Source organism: Gracilinanus agilis, chromosome 1 (genome assembly GCF_016433145.1).
Source record: "Gracilinanus agilis isolate LMUSP501 chromosome 1, AgileGrace, whole genome shotgun sequence".
In the NCBI taxonomy this organism is placed as follows: Eukaryota; Metazoa; Chordata; class Mammalia; order Didelphimorphia; family Didelphidae; genus Gracilinanus; species Gracilinanus agilis.
In genome coordinates, this window is record NC_058130.1 from 47518057 (window position 1) to 47535656 (window position 17600).

Here is a 17600-nt window from a genome sequence, read left to right on the forward strand (position 1 = left end):
ATAACTCTTTCCCAACACTTTAAAGGCTGCCATGTGGAAGACAATTCTAACAGGCAGGGTCCCGAAGGGCAAGAGTAGAGTAATGAGTAGACATGGTAAAGAAGAAAATATAAGGAAAGACTTCCTAACAAGACTGCTCAAAAGTGGAGTGAGCTGCTTTTGTATCAAGGGGGTTCCTTTTCTCTGAAGGTCTTAAAGGGAAGGTTGTATTCTCACTGGTTTCATGTGTTTGATGAGGATTCTTTTCTAGAGAAGAATGGACTGAATAGCTTCCTGAAATCCCTTCAGAAGTTCCATCATACTGAGAGTGTGAGATTTGCCTTTACCATGTCTTGGTTTATTGTGCATTTGGGTGCCCAAGAGTGAAGGTACCTTAAATATCATCTCTTGTCAGAGTGCCAACCCTTTGTCATTCCTCAGACCTTTGTTATTGAGGATTTTTAAGAAATGTTAATCTTTATTTATCCTTTCCAGTTCATTCCAGCATTGGCAGAAATGAATGCAGGAGACAGGGAATTGAGTAGAGAGATCCCCAACCTAAGTAGATGTGTGTTTAACAGCTTTTGAAAACTTTTGAGTATTTAAATATGGACTCATAATTTTGAAATCAAAATAGATTAGTTGTATTAAAGGCAGTTTTTTATTTTTAGAAATGTACATTTCTGTCTTTGTCCTTTAGCCAATCTGACAAGCCTATAATTGATATACTTTTCAATGAGAGTGGCGAGGAGTAAATTGATTCCTACCCTTGTTTTGCTTAGAGATGTTTTGGAGTAGGCTTTCATTGAGCTTTTCCTTCTCCCATATCTAATAATGTGAGTCAACTTAATAAACCTTTATTAGTAACCTTTGTGTTCAAGGCAGTTTGCTAATTGTTGGGGATAGCAATACAAGGATGAAAATCAATGCAGTACCTGCCCTCAGTGAATTTGAAGTTTAATATTAAAGGGATCTGGGGGAGGATGTTTGATCTACATAAGGATGATAGAAGAATGTGATAGGAACAAAAGGGACTCTGGCAGAAGACTATACAAATTGCACGGCAGTGACAAGAAAGGAACGTGCCAACTCTTCCTCCTGGCCCCTTTTTGTCAGAAGTTATGGAATAAAGAGCACACAGCTCTGGAGAGGGTGCCAAGAGCTAAGGTATTGTCAGGAGAAAGCTAAGTTTCAGTGAGTACCAGAAAAAGCAAGAAATAGGGAGAGAGGAGATTAAAGATAAATGGGAAGTTAGGGGGATCAGAGGAAAAGGGAGAGCAGAAGAAGAGGATCAGATCAGAGGAAGGTTAGGGCTGAGCTTATGTTTGAGGAGTAATGCTGGGTGGCAGATGGCTGTCAGTATGATGTACTGCCTTCCCTGCTGATCTCAGACATCCTGTGTAGCTTGGGTCCCAGGCCAGGCATCATGTCAACTGACCCTGAACATTTAGATTCTTACCAGGTTTCTCAAGAGTGGCATCACTTGTCAGTCAAATGGTAGAGGGCATAAATTAACAATTTGACAGTTTACATGAAAAAGAACTAAATGTTTGAGTAGGTCATAAGTTCAACATAGACCAGTTGTGTGATTGAGCTTCTCAATTCATTCTTTAAAAAAAAAAAAACAAAACAAAACCTTACCTTCCATCTTAGAATCACTACTGTATTCCAAGGTAGAAGAGTGGTAACGGCTAGGCAGTGGGGGTTAAGTGACTTGCCCAGGGTCTCATATCTAGGAAATATCTGAGGCTAGATTTGAACCAAAGACCTCCAAAGATCTCTAGGCCTGGCTCTTAATCCTGCTCCTGTCCAATTCATTATTACTGAATTCTATGGCATGGGCTGTCACGGCCTTGAAAAAGTTCACTCTGCATGTGGTAACTTCAGGGCAAAGGTGGGAAGAGATGAGGGTAGAGAGAAAAATGTGAGAAACCATGGTCCAGGAAATAAAAATGAGATAGACCAAAGACTTGGCATCCACTATTCTCCTGCTCAGGTAATCTTAAAGAATCACTATAATTAGAAGTCTCTCTACATCATGAATACTTTGGTTGAAAAAGAAAAAAAGAAGAGGGGCTTGGCATGGCCAGCATCAAACATCTTAAAAAGTAAAACTGGGGGGCAGCTGGGTGGCTCAGTGGATTGATTCACAGTATTGATTCCAAGACAGAAGGTAAGAGGTTTGAAAAAAAAATAAAACTGATCACATTTTAATAAACCAGAAAAGACAATCCCTGTTAATTATCAGTGCCACACCACACCGAGAGAGCTAAGATCAGAATTTGTAATAAATAGCCTGAAAAGTTGTATTAAGTAATTATTAAGAATTCAACCCAGAATTTGTTAAACAAACTATTGTAAATCAGATTGGGAAATGGGCAATAGAAATATCAACTATAGTAACTTAAACCAGAGATTAAACGAATATAAATTAAGTGCTGCAGCAGAGGACTTAAGAAGTCCAGAAAGTCAACAGACATTTGATTTACTCACTGAATGGAGACTGATAACAACCAAAGGCAATACAGTGTTAGAATATAAATGTTTTGGAAAAAGGATGATGGATGATTATGAGTAGTGTTGTCTCATAAAGGAGAGATGAGTGGTGGGTAAAGCCAGTCAAAAGAAAGTTTGGCAACATAGCCAGGGTGTCCAAGGACATTCACAGATGAAAAATGGAAAAAAGACTGCAAAAAGGAGAAAAAAAAGGAAACTCTGAAATCACTATTATATGGAATCACCTTCTTCATCGTGAATCATCAAACCATCACTCTTGGACTCCACCACTGCAGTCAGAGAACTAAGAAATTATTTGAGAGAGAACAAAGAAGGGAAAAGAATCTGAAGGTCAAACATTTATTAAGAAGGTCATTGCTAGAGGAATACAATTTGTGAGGGCATTGAAGGACCAATTTACAAGATATCTAAAGGAGAAGATAGTAAATATGTGGGGGAAAAACTGGGGCCTCGTTGATAACAAAACAAGTGGCCAAGAAAACTACAGCTACCCTCTATACCTGTCTCTCATTTATACAAAATCATTAAGAGGGTCATCTGTATGCATAAATTGAGGTCATCCTCTGTGAGGGTCTTAGAAGGGAACCTCACAATGTTGGGCAAAAGGAGAGAAGAACTGTGGTCTGTTGGGTGGACCCCTTATTGGAAGACATGAATGAGAAATATAAAGGATGAATTATGAAATGCACCATTGGATGGAGCTCCACAGATTGATGACATCACAAATCCATTTGAGTATTTGAATCTTCCTGAATTTTAAATTAGCCTTCCTCTTAGTGAAGACTGATAGCTATTGTCTAAGAAATAATATCACCCTAGGTTTTTTCTCAGTTTGCTTATATGATAGTCAGCAGTTGGCTGTTTTTTTTTTTTTAAATCCTTGTACTTCGGTGTATTGTCTCATAGGTGGAAGATTGGTAAGGGTGGGCAATGGGGGTCAAGTGACTTGCCCAGGGTCACACAGCTGGGAAGTGGCTGAGGCCGGGTTTGAACCTAGGAACTCCTGTTTCTAGGCCTGACTCTCACTCTCCTGAGCTACCCAGCTGCCCCTCAGCAGTTGGCTTTTAATCATTGAGGTCTTTGTAATTGTAAATTTTGAAGCATTAGAACACTCCCTTCCCAAGCCTATTTAATCTTCTAAGAAAGGTGAATATCTCAGAGGAAATTTGACTTTCCCCTATTGTCCACAAGCTGGTGGAGCCTTTGACTATTCCTGGTGGGCTTAAAAGCCCAGTGAGTGATAATGAGTTTGTCTTAACTGCCTGCCTCAGCAGGTTAGCACATCTGTTTTTCCTCTTGGGGGTCCCCCAGCGTTTCTTGACTGTGAGTAGATTAAAACAGAAGCATAGTGTGAGACTGGCCGGAAGAGGTCTGCAGGCACAAATGGTACAAGATCAGATAAAAAAGCAGGCTCTCCCAAACCCTCTTAACAACAGGAAACTTTCCAGATGACCGGTCTGTTAGTCCCATCACTCATGGACTTTCCTCCTTCCCCACCCCTTCTGGCCCTGGATGCCCTCCCTATCTGTTGACTTTACTGGGCTTTGTTTCCTTCCAAGGGAATGATGGAGTTAGGCATTCTCCAGGTCCCTTATGCTTAATTAAGGGGGAAGCCATTGGAAGCTTCCAGCAGTACCCGGAAGCCTTTAACCTAATCCTTTGTTAGTATAATTGTTGCTAGAGACCCCTGGGGAAAGTGGGATTTAAAAAAAAAAACACCCAACTGTTCTGTGTGGGTGTCTTTTTTTTTTTTTTTTTTTTAAACTGTGGCCCCTGGCAAATTTCCTAGCAGGCTACCCACCCATCATAAGTTGTAGTGGGTGGACCAGTCTCTCTAGTTTGAGGAAAAATGAAAAAAAAAAAAAAGAAAAAATACAAATAAGTGACATTTATTCCTACATCTAAATGGATAACAGTGGCAATTTGTAACTAAGAAACTTTCATGACAACCTTTCACCTATAAATATAACAAACACCGCTGGCTCTGCTGGATGCTTAGAAAGGATGGTGTTGGATTCCAATTTGTCCAGCAGAGCAACTCTGAGAGTCATCATCCAGGTTGGTCAGAAACAGATGTTTCCAGTCAATTTCTCCTGCAAAAAACAGTAGGATTTTGGCTCTGCTGGCCTAGGTGGTGGTGACAGCTTTGAGGGGGAAGCAAACAGCTCAGCTCCATTCCAGATCACTGTCCCTAGGGGCAGGACAGACACTTTCATGGGCCGCTCTTTGGGGAAGGAGAGAGAGGGGTCTGATGGCCAGTTTTAAAATCTATACAGCCAGCTGTCTTGGAGAGAAGTTCTCTAAGAAGATTTGGCCTTGATCTTGGAGCCTCAGTGTGTGGAAGTCAAAGAAGAGGCACATGTAGGTTAAATGTAAAGAATGCTTTTCAGATAATTAGAGCTACTGCCTTGGGAAGAAGTAGAGCACCCCTTTCCTTGTTTCCTCTATTGGTGACCTTATTACAGAAGCTGAAACAAGGGATCTAGTTCAGGTCCTGTTTTACTAGCAGGCCCCTGAGGTCCCTTCCAATTCTGTGGTTTTGTGGGCTCTGTCCTCACATTCAACAACTCTGCATGGGTTTGAAAAATGTAAAAATATTTTGAATTTTCCTTAGAAATTTTTATCTAATAATTGGACCCAGAACGTACCAATTATCTATCCCTGAATGAGCCCTAAACCTTCCAAAACAAACCCAAGTCCATAGTAGATATGCAATGGCTATTAAACAGCTATTTTTAATGTGTTACCAGAAAGGGGAAATGGACTAATGATGTTGCTTAAACAAGTTGGCTTACCTTCAGGTCATAAAAATACAGTTATGATTATATGGGATAAAAACATGATATTGAAGAGGACAAATTGGTGGATTGTCCTTTCTGTCCATTACTGTGTATCTGTTCTCATTTCCCCAGTGTCCATAAACTTTGGCTCTATTGTTTCAAGCCTTGCAATGTATTCTTTGCTGCTACCTCTCACTGTAAACAAGCTAATGCCCGATAAAGTGTTGTTTATCCCCTTTTAAAAGGCAAGATTGGATTTTTGGAATTAGTAGGGTTTTTTCCCCACCAACAAGAGCAGGAATAGTTTAATAATGCTTTTGTTTTTTTGTTTTTTAGCATTTTTCTGGAGGTAAGAGAGGCAAACCCCTATTCTTTCTGGGGTTTCTTCACAGTTGTATAATTCCCCTCCAAAGAAAACTTGGCATCCAGGAAGCCAGCTTAAGAGTGAAAATATTATTAATACTCCATTACAACTATCGTGGCTTTTTACAAATTTTGTGTGGTATATTATTCCTGGTTTCCAGAAGGTGATGATAAATAGATGGAAAAACAAATTTAAAGTCAGAAACTTAGAGCAAGAAAAAGATGAGAAATCCTTAGTCTTCTTAAATACCTTAGGTAATATTTGATGATTGGCTATAGGCCTCACCTGCCTGTTTATTGCCTTCCTACACACAACTCTGTTTTTAAAAACAGCATCATCAATATGGCCCTTACAACACAACCGCCACTCCTAAATATTTACCCTTCTGATGAAAGCTGTTATGATGAATCATGCCAATATTTCTGTTTTTATTTCTGTTTGGGGTATGTGTGTGTGTATTTTGTATGGAGGTTTTGTGGAGATGGGAATAATTTCAAGCAGTTTCAGGGACAGAAGCTTCATGGGGAGGAGAATGGGAGTGGGAGGAAACACCCAACTTTGACTTGCTAGGTCAGTGAGCTCCTGGTCGTAGGATCCTAGAGCTGGAAGGTTTTTAGAGACCATCTAGTCCATCCATCAGGAGTTACTTAGTGCAGTCCAGACATTGTTCTAACAATGTGCAAAAAGCAAAAGGAGTACCAACCCTCAGGAAGCTTCTATTCTGACGAGGAAAACTATATATGCATAAATATATGTATATATTCAAGGTTCAAACAGAAAATATGTTTATGCAAGGTAAATACCAGAAGTAACACAAGAGGAGAAGTTGCTTGCAGCTGGAGGCAGGGTGGGATGAGTGCTGGGAAAGGCCTCCAGAAGAAGATAGTATTTGAGATGAGGCTTGAAGGAAGCCAGCGATTCTAAATATTTTACAGTTGAGAAAACTAGGATGTAGGGAGTTTTAAGTGTTTTGATCAAAAATTACTTAGCAGATAGTCATTACAGGTAGGGTTTGGGATTTGAACCCAGGTCTGGCTCTGACTCACATCTGGACACTTTCCAAGATTTTTTAGTTTGCGGGAAGAGCTTTCAAGAGAAATTCTGTCTCTTCTTTTTAACTTCATCCACTTTGTTTTATACCTGGGACTATGTATCCTTGAAATGCAGTACATGATTTTTCTTCCAGGCTTTCCCTTCTCACTGAATATTCCCTGAGGTGAACTAAATATGTTAATATACTTCATAAGTCAGTGCTCTGAGTCCTTAATCACCCCTAGGTCTTGGCTGAGTTCCTTGGAGTCTCTTTATTTATATCTACTCTATATTGCCGAGAAGTCTCAAATTGCATGCTTCAGGTGTGACTTTATGACTTTATCAGAGAGGAAGTAGATCACTGCAGAGAGCCCTGAAAATGAATTTAATTTTAGAAACTGTCTTTGTTGCATATGTCTTACTTAACCCCTTAAAAATTTCTTGCCTTTCAATGGTTTATCAAAACTTAGAAATGAGGCTTTTGGGGGGGAAATCGAGGCAACACCACCTCCAGCAGCATTTTACCTTGAAAGCATTTCTAACTTTCTAACCATTGAATATGTTTCCTTTGTCTAGAATCCTCAAGAAAAACATGTCGGACAAGATGTCTAGTTTCCTGCATATTGGAGACATTTGTTCTCTATACGCAGAGGGATCGACAAATGGATTTATCAGCACCTTGGGGTAAGGACAACTGTTATCTTATGTGACAGGCTTCTAAAAATCTTTTTTCTTTTTTTTTCCAGTAATCTAGGTTTAAAAGCCCTATGGTAGGATTTTGTATAGATGTGATACTTTAGTTACTATGTTTTTTTACCTGGTTGTAGTAAAGTGTTATAAAGAATGGAACAATTGATAGATGATTTTTTTCTTCTCTCTTCACTGAAATCTCTAGCTAATTTCAATCTTCATTTTAGTCATAATTTTTAAAATCTTTGTCACAAAAAGCTTTTCTGAAATAGACTAAAATATGAGTTCAGAAAGAGAAAAACTTCACAAGTACTGGAGAGATAGAAATGTGACTAGACAGCAATTAAAAAAAATAGCAATAAAAAAGATCTAGAATTTCCTGTGAACTAAAAGTTCAGTGAGTCCATAATATGACACAATTGCCACCCCCCTCCCCAAAAAGCTCATGTGGTCCTAGACACCATGGAGAAGCATAGATAAGGGTTGAGAAAAGGGAGCTGATAGAACCACTTCTCTCTGGTAAGACTATTTATGCACCGTTGTCTTCATTTCTGAGTGGTTCATTTTAGAAAGGCTTAAACTTGTCCAGAAGAAGGAGACCAGAGAGGCCTGGAGACCATGCTATAAGAGGATCCCTTGGCAAACTTGGAGAGGGATAGTTTAGTAAAAAGAAGACATGGGCAGCTCTAGAGGGTGGCCTGACATGATAGCTATATTTAGGTGTTTGAAGGGTTGACATGGGATAAAGGGAATAGGCTTGTAGCTTGTTGATGGAATTTGGAAAATGGATGTCTTTGATTTTTTTAAATCACCTATTTTTTCTCCATTTCCCTTTGCCCTCCCAGAGAAAGGGAACTTCCCTTTCCTTATAACTAAGAATAAAAAAGATGAAGGGGAAGTTCAGTAAAATTAACTTTAATGTATCACCTGATTCTGATATACTTTGCAGTGCTCTCTACCCACAGCGTTTAACCTTTTCAGAGAAGGGAAAAAAATTCCATTCTCATATTTCTTTAGGGCCATGCTTGATCAGATTTCCCAACATTCAACTTGAATTTTGTTGTTTTTGTTTTAGTATAGGGTTAGAGTTACTGTGTGTGTGTATATATGTATATATACACACATACATATATATGTATGTATATGTGTATGTGTGTATACAAATTTTTGGGGGGTTCTGCTTTGCATCAGTTCATATAAATCTTCCCATATTTAATTACACTCATCCTTTCTTCAAATATAATATTATTCCATTACATTCATGTACTTTAATTTGTTTAGTACTTGTTTAGTTTTGCCCGCAGAGGGCAGAATCAAGGAGCAGTAAATAGAGTTGCAGAGGGGCAGATTTTAGCTTGGTGTGAGCAAAACCTTCCTAAAAAATTGGAGTGATCCAGTGGACTGCCTTAGGAGTTAGTAAATTCCTCCTTACTGTTGATCTTCATGTGATGACAGGATGACCATATATCAGTGATATTTCAGAGTGTATTCTGATACCCAGATGACCTCTGTGACCCTTTCATCTCTTGAGGTTCTGTAATTTAGTCTCTTTACTAGAAATGTTTTATAATTTGAACTGGAATGTGGCCAGAGTTTACTTCTGTGGGAAAACTTGCTAAGCTAATAATGAAAAAAAATTCGAGTGAATATTTACCTACTTAGCAGAACAAGCTATTTTCAGGCACTTCAGAAGCTATTAATTATATACCAATAACACAGTGGTTACTGTAGGAACAGAGGGCCTGGCTGCTAATTAGAATGGAACCATCCATCGATTAGACTTGAACCTCTTTGAATTTCTCTCTTATCTGTATTTCAAAGCAAGCAACAACAATAACAACAACAACTGCACATCTTAAAAGTTGTTCAGGAATTCCAACTTGTCACACTACTTCAAAGTGGCCGCCCCTTCATTATTCTGAACTGTCCCAAGAAACTGTTGGTTTGCAGGGCCATTCCTTGGTAAACTGTCTTGGCAGGCAGGCTAAAACCAGGTTGAGGGTAACTGAGAGGCCTCAAACTTGTCAGGGAGTTAATGGAGTGTCTACCTCAGGCAAGTAAAGACTTTCCTTGGCAGAAGGGGCAGATGAGAACAGTTTGTTTCAGTGGCCACAAAGGCAACAGAAAGCAGTTGCCATGGAGTGCTTAGAACTTGGTTAGACACTGAAAAAGCTAAGATCATCTACTGCATCCTGAGCTATCACCAGTCACCCTGATTTTTATCTTGCCCTTGGACAGAAAGGACCTAATGATTTTGTGCAACTCTGCCTTGCTTAAATATAATTTGTGCGCAAGTTAAGGCATCACCTCCTGAAGTTATGGATTCTTTTAGAAAATAAAGGACGAACAACATCATTCCAAGTTGTGGTTTTATGATATTAAAATTTAATTTTGCTCCCAATTCTCCCCTTCTACATGAACCTGTGAGCACTATATGATGGCCAAAAGGGAGGTGGCAGTAGGTTAGAGAAACAAGGATAGATTATTAGATAATTACACAAATAGATTAATTAGATAAGACAGGCAAGTGATAGAGTAGTTAAGTATTCCCTGGGTAATCAAGGACTGGTCTTATTTTCTTTGTGTATGTCAAGGTGTGAGCTAGAGCTCTTGTTTCTCGGGCGAGCAGCTGTTCTAAAAGCACTGGAGAGAGACTAACTTCTAGCTCTGCTAAGACCCCAATTCTGGTGGCAGATGAGACTTCATGTCATTCATATCTATTAAAAACATGTCTGACTTTCTCAAAGGCTTCCTTCTGAGATTTTCATTTCTTGATTTAAAACATCCAGGAATTTGTCCAAGACATTCAGTCATTAGACTTTGGTTCTTTAGGAGTGGGTGTCTGGCTAGGGAAGGAGATTCATTTTGATGTTTAGATGGAACTTTTTTTTTTTTAGTTTTAAAAAAGTTCCCTTTGCTATTCTTAGCCCTGAGCTGTATGCTCTGACCTCTCCTGAGTATTCCTGTAGATTAGCCTGTAGGCACTGGATGTGAATAGCCATTGGGAGTGAGCAGAGAGGCAGCTTGGGCATTATGACCAGGGACAGACTCCAAACTTTCCTTGACAGTCTCTTCTCTTTTTTTGCTCCTTCACACTCCTTTATGTTATATATATTGCAGTGATAGATCCTTATAGATGCAGAACTGTAGGACGGCTTCAAAGACATCTAATCCATCCCTCTGAGGGGCAGAGAGATGGAATGATTTCCCCAGTCACACAGGTTTTAAGTGGCAGAGGAAGGATGGACTTGGATCCTTTTTTTCTCAGTTAAGCACTTTCTTTCGCCCCAAAATGGTACTTTTAAACAGAAGAACCACTTGGAGATTTTTGGGTGAAATTAAATTCGGACACTATAATCCTTAATAAGTAACTGAGCCTGTCCTAAATTAATTTGTTCTTTGACCTTGGGAAATTCAAAACTTATCACACGACTGTTCCTAGTACAATGGTACCTGGTGGACCTTTTTTCTTCTGGACCCCACATTGACAGAGTAATAAAACTAGGGAAGAAGAAGTGTTTATTAAGTATTTCCTAAGTGCCAGGCCAGATACCATCTCATTTGATCCTTGCAACAACCTGTGAGGTAGGTGCTACTTATGACCCCCATTTTACAGATGAGCAAGCTGAGGTAAACGGAGATTGAACGACTTGTGCTTGGTCACACAGCGAGTGAATATCTGAGGTCAGATTTGAACTTGGGTCTTTCTGACTCCAGACCTGGTGCTCTATCCATTGCTCCATCTAGTGAATAATAGTTTACATTTAGATGTCTAGTGCTTCAAGGCTTATAAAGCACTTTGCTTATTGTTATCTCATTTGAACTCAAATTAATTCTGAGAATTTTACTCCTGCAATTCAGAGAAGTGTGCCTAAGGTTGTGTCAGCAAACCCAGATTTCTCTTCATTCCACATGCAGTGTGGTAAATATTGGGGAAGGATAGTGGGAAGTAAACATTGCTGGCTGTATTGGCGCTTGAAGAATGAACCTCTCCCTCCCTCCCTCCCTCCCTCCCTTACCTTATCTTTCTACTTTCCCCTCAGAATTGTTTGAATTTGCATTCTCTAATTATTAGTCATTTGGAGTATTTTTTTCATATGGGAGTTGTTAGCTTGGATCTCTTCCTTTGAAAGCTTCCTGTTCCCATCCTTTGCCCAGTGGAGGAATAATTCCGAGTCTTGTAATTGGAATTAAAATCTTCTATCTCCTGGCTACAAAACCCTTATCAGAAAAACTCACTGCAAAGAAGATTTTTTATTAGGGTTTTATTTTTAATTTTACTACATATTGTGCTTGTTGGTTTTAGTTTTTGTTCTTGAGGCATTTATATGGATGAAATCCTCATTTTCTGTCTTAGAAACAATACCAAAACAGAAGGGCAAGGGCTAAGCAACTGGGGTTAAGTGGCTTGCCCAGGTCAAAAAGGTGGGAAGAGTCTGAGATCAAATTTGAACCCAGGACCTTGTATCTCTAGGTCTGTCTCTCAATCCATGTAGCTCTCCCCACTTAATTTTTCTAAGCTTCAGTTTTCTCATCTGTAAAGTGTGGGAGCTGGACCTCTAAGGTCCTTTGTGTTTCTAACTCTATGACTTTATATATGTGTCATAATATATGTATTATATCATGTTACATTATATTATATTTTATCATATTGTTATGTTATGTTATATTATGTTATATAAAACCCCCAAAGAAATGGCGGGAAGATGATTGAACATAAAGCCATGTTTTTAAGTGACTAAAATTTTTTTTATCATCAAATGGGAACCAATCATTGTGTTGCAGTCATAGAATCAGGGAAGAGGTTGTGATGAGTTGGAAGGTAGCTGTAATCATTTTAGTAGCAAAACATCTTTCATGCCATGCATTTACTGGGAATAGAAGATCTCAATTCTAGCCTCAGGTCTGTTATCTGCTCTCTGGGTAACCTTACTTAGATTACCTCTCTGGTTCTTGGTTTCCTGTTACATGAAGTGAGAGACTTGGACTAGATCAGGGGCTTGTGCATTTGACCCTTTGGGAATCTGGTGAAGGCTATGTATTCTTTCTTAGAATAACATTTTTACTTTAAAAAAACATTTCAAATAAACTTTTAAAGTTAAGTTTATTATTTTTATTTTTCACTTAACAAGGATTTTAAAATTATTCTCCCCTTTTTATTACCCCCCACTCCCTTTGAGAAACAGACCAAAAAAGTCAATAAAAAACAATTCCTCATTACATATACATGTAGTCTAACAAATTAAATGTCCATGTTTGTCTCTTTTAGTGTTTTAAGTTGATCATCCCTCTGGCAGGAGGTGAATGATGTGCTTCATCTTCATTCTTTTGAACTCCTGATTTATTATGGTGTGAATCAGAATCCTAAAGCTTTTCAATGTTATTTTTCTTTATAATGTTGTCATTGAATAGTTGTTGCCCTAGTTCTGCTTATTTTCCTCTGCATAAAGGTCTTTCTAGCTTTCTCTGAAATTGTCTATTTTGAGTAAAACGAAAAAAAATTCTTCTAGATTAGTCTAGAGTAGTAGTTTACATTCTGTATACCACAGAACATTTTGGCAATCTGGTGAAACCTATTGATTCCTTCTCAAAATGTTTTCAAATGAATAAAATACATAGGATCTTTACATAAACTATTTTAAAATACAGTTATAAAGATATTTTTTAAAAACCATTTCCTCCGATTCTGGGTTAGGACTCCCTAGATTAAGAGATTGATCTCTACCATTGCTTTTTACTCTCTCATTCTGTCCTTCTAATTTGCTTGCACACTTAAAAATCTTTGCTACTATAGGGGGTGTCTGGAGACATTGTTCTGTTTCCAGACATGAAATTCCCTTTAGGAGGTGTAAAAGTTTACTTGTTATTTTTTAAATGTTTCCCTTTCTTTTTTGGTCAGCATTTGCTCATTAGCGACCTCTGGGTATGTCAGAGTCACTCTAAAGTGATCAGCTGTGGGATAGCTCATTATATTTGTGACTGATAGAAGGAAGTCTCCAAGGACCACTGTTATCCAGTAACTTTTTTCACTGTGGACTACTGCCCCACTTGGTTCATAAAGCATAGGCAAATGTAGTTGTGAACTCCTTCTAGGTGGTTGATGCAATTTATCCAAATTCTGTGGATTAAAAAAGATGTGTGTTTTTCCATTACCATATTGGATTCATTTTTCCAAGTCCTTCCTCAAAGTGAAATTGATGTTTTCTGCCTTTTTCAGCCTGGTGGATGACCGATGTGTTGTGCAGCCAGAAACAGGCGATCTGAACAACCCACCCAAGAAATTCCGAGGTAAGATGGATAAAATGATGATGTTACTTTCGTGGGGATCTTAAGTATATTTTGAAAAATATTGGAAGCTAAAATATATTTTAAGTGTACCCTTTTCTATTGAGACCTGCCTGTTATCTCGTTTTAAAACCTTGATGTCCATTTGAAATGTTGATGTAGCCTTGTGAAAACAACCTCTCCCCAAACAAAGTAGAAACATTTGGCAAGCCAGAATTAGTGAATCTCTTTTATAAAGGCCTGGGCTATCTGGATTGAACTACTAAATAAATTTTACTAAGCGCTAATTAGGTTTCAAGCTTTGTCTGATTGCATTTATTTCTTTAAAAGATCGGATTTATGGACCTGATCACATGCTATTTGTCCTTTCTTTGGATATTTGTGTCTTAAACCTGGGAAAGAAAGGTCTTTGACACTGTTACTTCCTGTGGTTAGGTATTTTGAGTTAGGTTGGAGGAAGCAGGGAATCTCTATGACTTGCCTTGTTTGGAGATTATTTTTTCTTTCTCCTCATTTTGGAGCTTTCCCCAGACATTTTTGTAATTCTTGAGAGTGACCCATTAAGATGCTCAAAGTGATAACTTGAATGAAGAGTATTCCGCATCTTTTTTGGAATTTATCTGCTTCTCTTCAAAATGGGGCCAAGGTTTGTATTTCCGTATTATATCCCCTTAACTTAATAGTACCGATTGTTTGGTGCATCAGGAATTCTTTTACTTTGGGGGCAAAAGCTGAGGAGCTTAGATAGTATGTAATCAGACTAGAGGCAAGCCAAGACTTTTGGTACCAAGCTTCAGCCAAATGGCATTAAGTGACTAGAAGAAGATTTTGTTCATTCTGTTGTAGACTCTGGAATTTTTGAAGCAGCTATAGGACTTTTCTCCTTTGTGGATTTTAATTGCAGCTCTCTATTTTTATCTTTAGTGTAATAGAAACTCATGATAAGAAACTCAAAATACGGTGACATGAACTATAGCATATCTTGTCTGAGAATCACTATTTATTGTGAGACCTGGGCAAAACGGGCAGTTTGATGAATGCTTTGCCAGAGTTTTTTCCTTGTACTAGGTGCCACAGGAGTTAGCAAGGCCTGTAGGGCACTACTCCTACCTCCATTAGGCTCACAAGTAGGGGGCTGTGGTACTTGCACAAATATCAGAAGGAATTCTCTGCTGGAGTCCTTGCCGAAGTAAAACAGCCTCATCTGCCATGGCTAGGGCTAGGAATCTTGAGATTAGAAAGAGCTAAGGTGAGAGATATTTTGGAATCTTGAGATAGTAAATAAACAATGAGACAGAGTGGTCTGAGTATAATAGTAAAAAGCCCTGAATCTTGAGTCTGGAGTACTGACAGCTTAGTTAAACTGATGAGATGCTCAGGCATCAAATTGTCTAAAAGGAACTTATATCAGAATGGGCCAACTAAACAGACAAAGCTGGGACTGAGGGGTCTTGAAGACAGTAGAAGTGGCATTGAGTGAGTGAGGCTTTGATATATTGAGAAATCAAATCAATAATGTGGTCTAGCATCAGATTTGGAGTTAGAGGTCCTGGATTTAAAGTCTGGCTCTTATTTTTTAGCAAGTCACTTAACCTTAGTTTTCTCATCTGTAAAATGAGGATATTGGAGCAGAGGACCTCTAAAGCTCCTTCTAGCCCTAAGTCCTAGAGCGTGAATACCATGTGAATGAATTAAGTTGGCATTAGCTTCACTCAAATTTTGAACATTTAAAAGTGGTGGGGCATCATTTCCATTTCCAAAGAAAAGTGGCAGGGTTGTGGGGAGGAAGAATGTGTCTGCTACAGTGTGGAGGAAGCTGTAGCTCCAAAATGCAGGTAGTCTTGTTGTCGAGGTACCCTAGGGCTAGGGGAGCCTTTCTGGACAGGGGAGCCTTTCTTTTCTGGATAAGGAATGGTTACAGAGTGATAGACAGCTGTCTAGAATAAAGGAGAAAAGTGAATGGTGTGTGCTCTGGGCTCACCCATGCTGGGATCACATGTCAGGGCTGTGATTTATGGCACTCGTTTCTCTGGGAATTGTTCATGTACTAAAGTAAGCTGCTTTAGGTTTGTGGAAAAATCTGGTTTCCAATGAGCTCTGCTTATTAAACCTCTGCAAATGTAGGTCAGTTCCTACTTAAAACCTGTCTCCAGACTTGGATCCTGCACAGGGGTGGCTAGACCAGATCAGCTTTCCTTTGGTAGCTGGGGTGTGTATGCTCTCAGGGAAGGCCATGAATGTTGACAAGTGTTAACCCTTTCCAGAGCATTCTCAAAGTGTGCTCCTGACAAGGCAGAACAGTATTCTTAGCATGAATGGTTTTTCTTGCTTAAAAGTCTTCCCCTTCCAAAGGGCTCCAAGGGCATGTTGAAATGATCATTATTGGATTGCAAAAGATTCTCCTGCTTAGAAAAATTCAGTTGTTCCCTGTTGCTCCTTGAATAAAATATAAATTCCTTCACCTGATATTGGAAGTCATTTGTAATGCCACTCCAGTTTCTCTCTTCAGCTTTATTTCTTTATGTTTCTCTTCTTGCACCTTGTGTTCCCATCAAAAGAAACCACAGTCTGTTCTTCAGATCTTTTGGGTCCATAGACCAGGAAGAGGTCTCAGGCTATCAGAATGCCTCAGAATGGGGGCTAATGCTTGAAGCCTTCTCCTATTTTCTCAACTAAAAGTTCTCTTTGCTCCCTCACCTTTTCTAGCATACTTGGGATTTCTTCTTTGACCTCAGCATCTCTCCTCGCCTTCCATCATACATGCTCACCCCTTCTCTTCTGGGTCCCTCAGTAGAATGCAGGCTCCTTGAGGGGAGGGCCTGCTTTACTTTCGTCTCTTTATCTCTAATGCCTACCTAGTGCGATGCCTGGAACAGAATAGGCACTTAATAAATATTGCCAGCTATGTGACAATTTTCATAGTGCAGTTCTGTAATTGCAGTTTTTTTCTAGTCCATTCCCCAGTGACACCATTGCCCACCCAAGTTTAGCATAGACATATGGAAAATGTGAATGAGCTGAGGAGCTTCTGAATGTGGTGATGGAGCCTTGATGTGAGCAGTCAGCAGAGCTCTGCTTAGTCATTTTGCTTCACACCATCATTGTTTACTTGCCAAGCTCTTCTCTATCTTGAGAATTATTCTAACCTGTTCCTGAGGAGGGGGCAGTCCAGCCTTGTTAGTACCGTGTGGTTCCTCCCTCAATGTCTTCCCATTTGGGGTCGTGGATGTATGGGAGTGAAATGTACCTCGAACTAAGAAGTTTTTAGGATATTTCATTGGCTCTGCTTTCTATATCTAAACACTTGCTGCCTTTACCTTTACTCTTGTATCTCTTCCAGCATTTCTCTTGTGTTCTTGGTAACTGAATATAACTGTAGGGAATGTCTTCTGGAATAACTTTCATCTCTAGGTACAAAGTCCAAGCTTTTTATCTTGGCACTGGTCATTGATACCTGAGAGATCGTTTGCTTCCCTGTGGTGAGCAAAAGTAATTCTTTAAATGAATTGCTATTTTATATTGTTGGAATATATTTCCTGTTCAGACTACATTTCTAGGAGGAAGACAACAGTGGTTTCACATCTGTTGTACCGTTGCCAAATCCTTTGCATTATCTGAATTAATTTTGCATAACAACATTTTTCTCTGATATTCCCCAAAGAGCTGGGGCATCTTAGTAATTCCATTACTGTCATTCTTATTGGATATGGCACTGTTTCTAGATGTAAATCTTCACTGAAGACTGTACAGTGACAACCTTTTTCTCCTTGTCTGAATGGGTTTGGGGCAACAGACTTGAATAAATATGGAAAATGAACCCCAGCATGAAACTTTGTGCAACAAACACATTATGGCATGTTTCTCCTTCTCTTCTCTTCTCTTCTCTTCTCTTCTCTTCTCTTCTCTTCTCTTCTCTTCTCTTCTCTTCTCTTCTCTTCTCTTCTCTTCTCTTC

The 17600-nt window shown here is 39.1% G+C and overlaps 1 protein-coding gene across 1 annotated transcript in view; it reads left to right on the forward strand.

Annotated features, from left to right (window-relative positions):
- The window catches only part of ITPR1 (inositol 1,4,5-trisphosphate receptor type 1), a 405812-nt gene that overhangs the window by 18708 nt on the left and 369504 nt on the right, over positions 1–17600 (forward strand). Inside the window, exons 2-3 of the mRNA XM_044675941.1 lie at positions 7249–7356; positions 13580–13650. Coding sequence (XP_044531876.1) covers positions 7265–7356; positions 13580–13650 — 163 coding nt within the window. The 5' untranslated portion in view covers positions 7249–7264. The remainder of the gene's footprint in view (positions 1–7248; positions 7357–13579; positions 13651–17600) is intronic.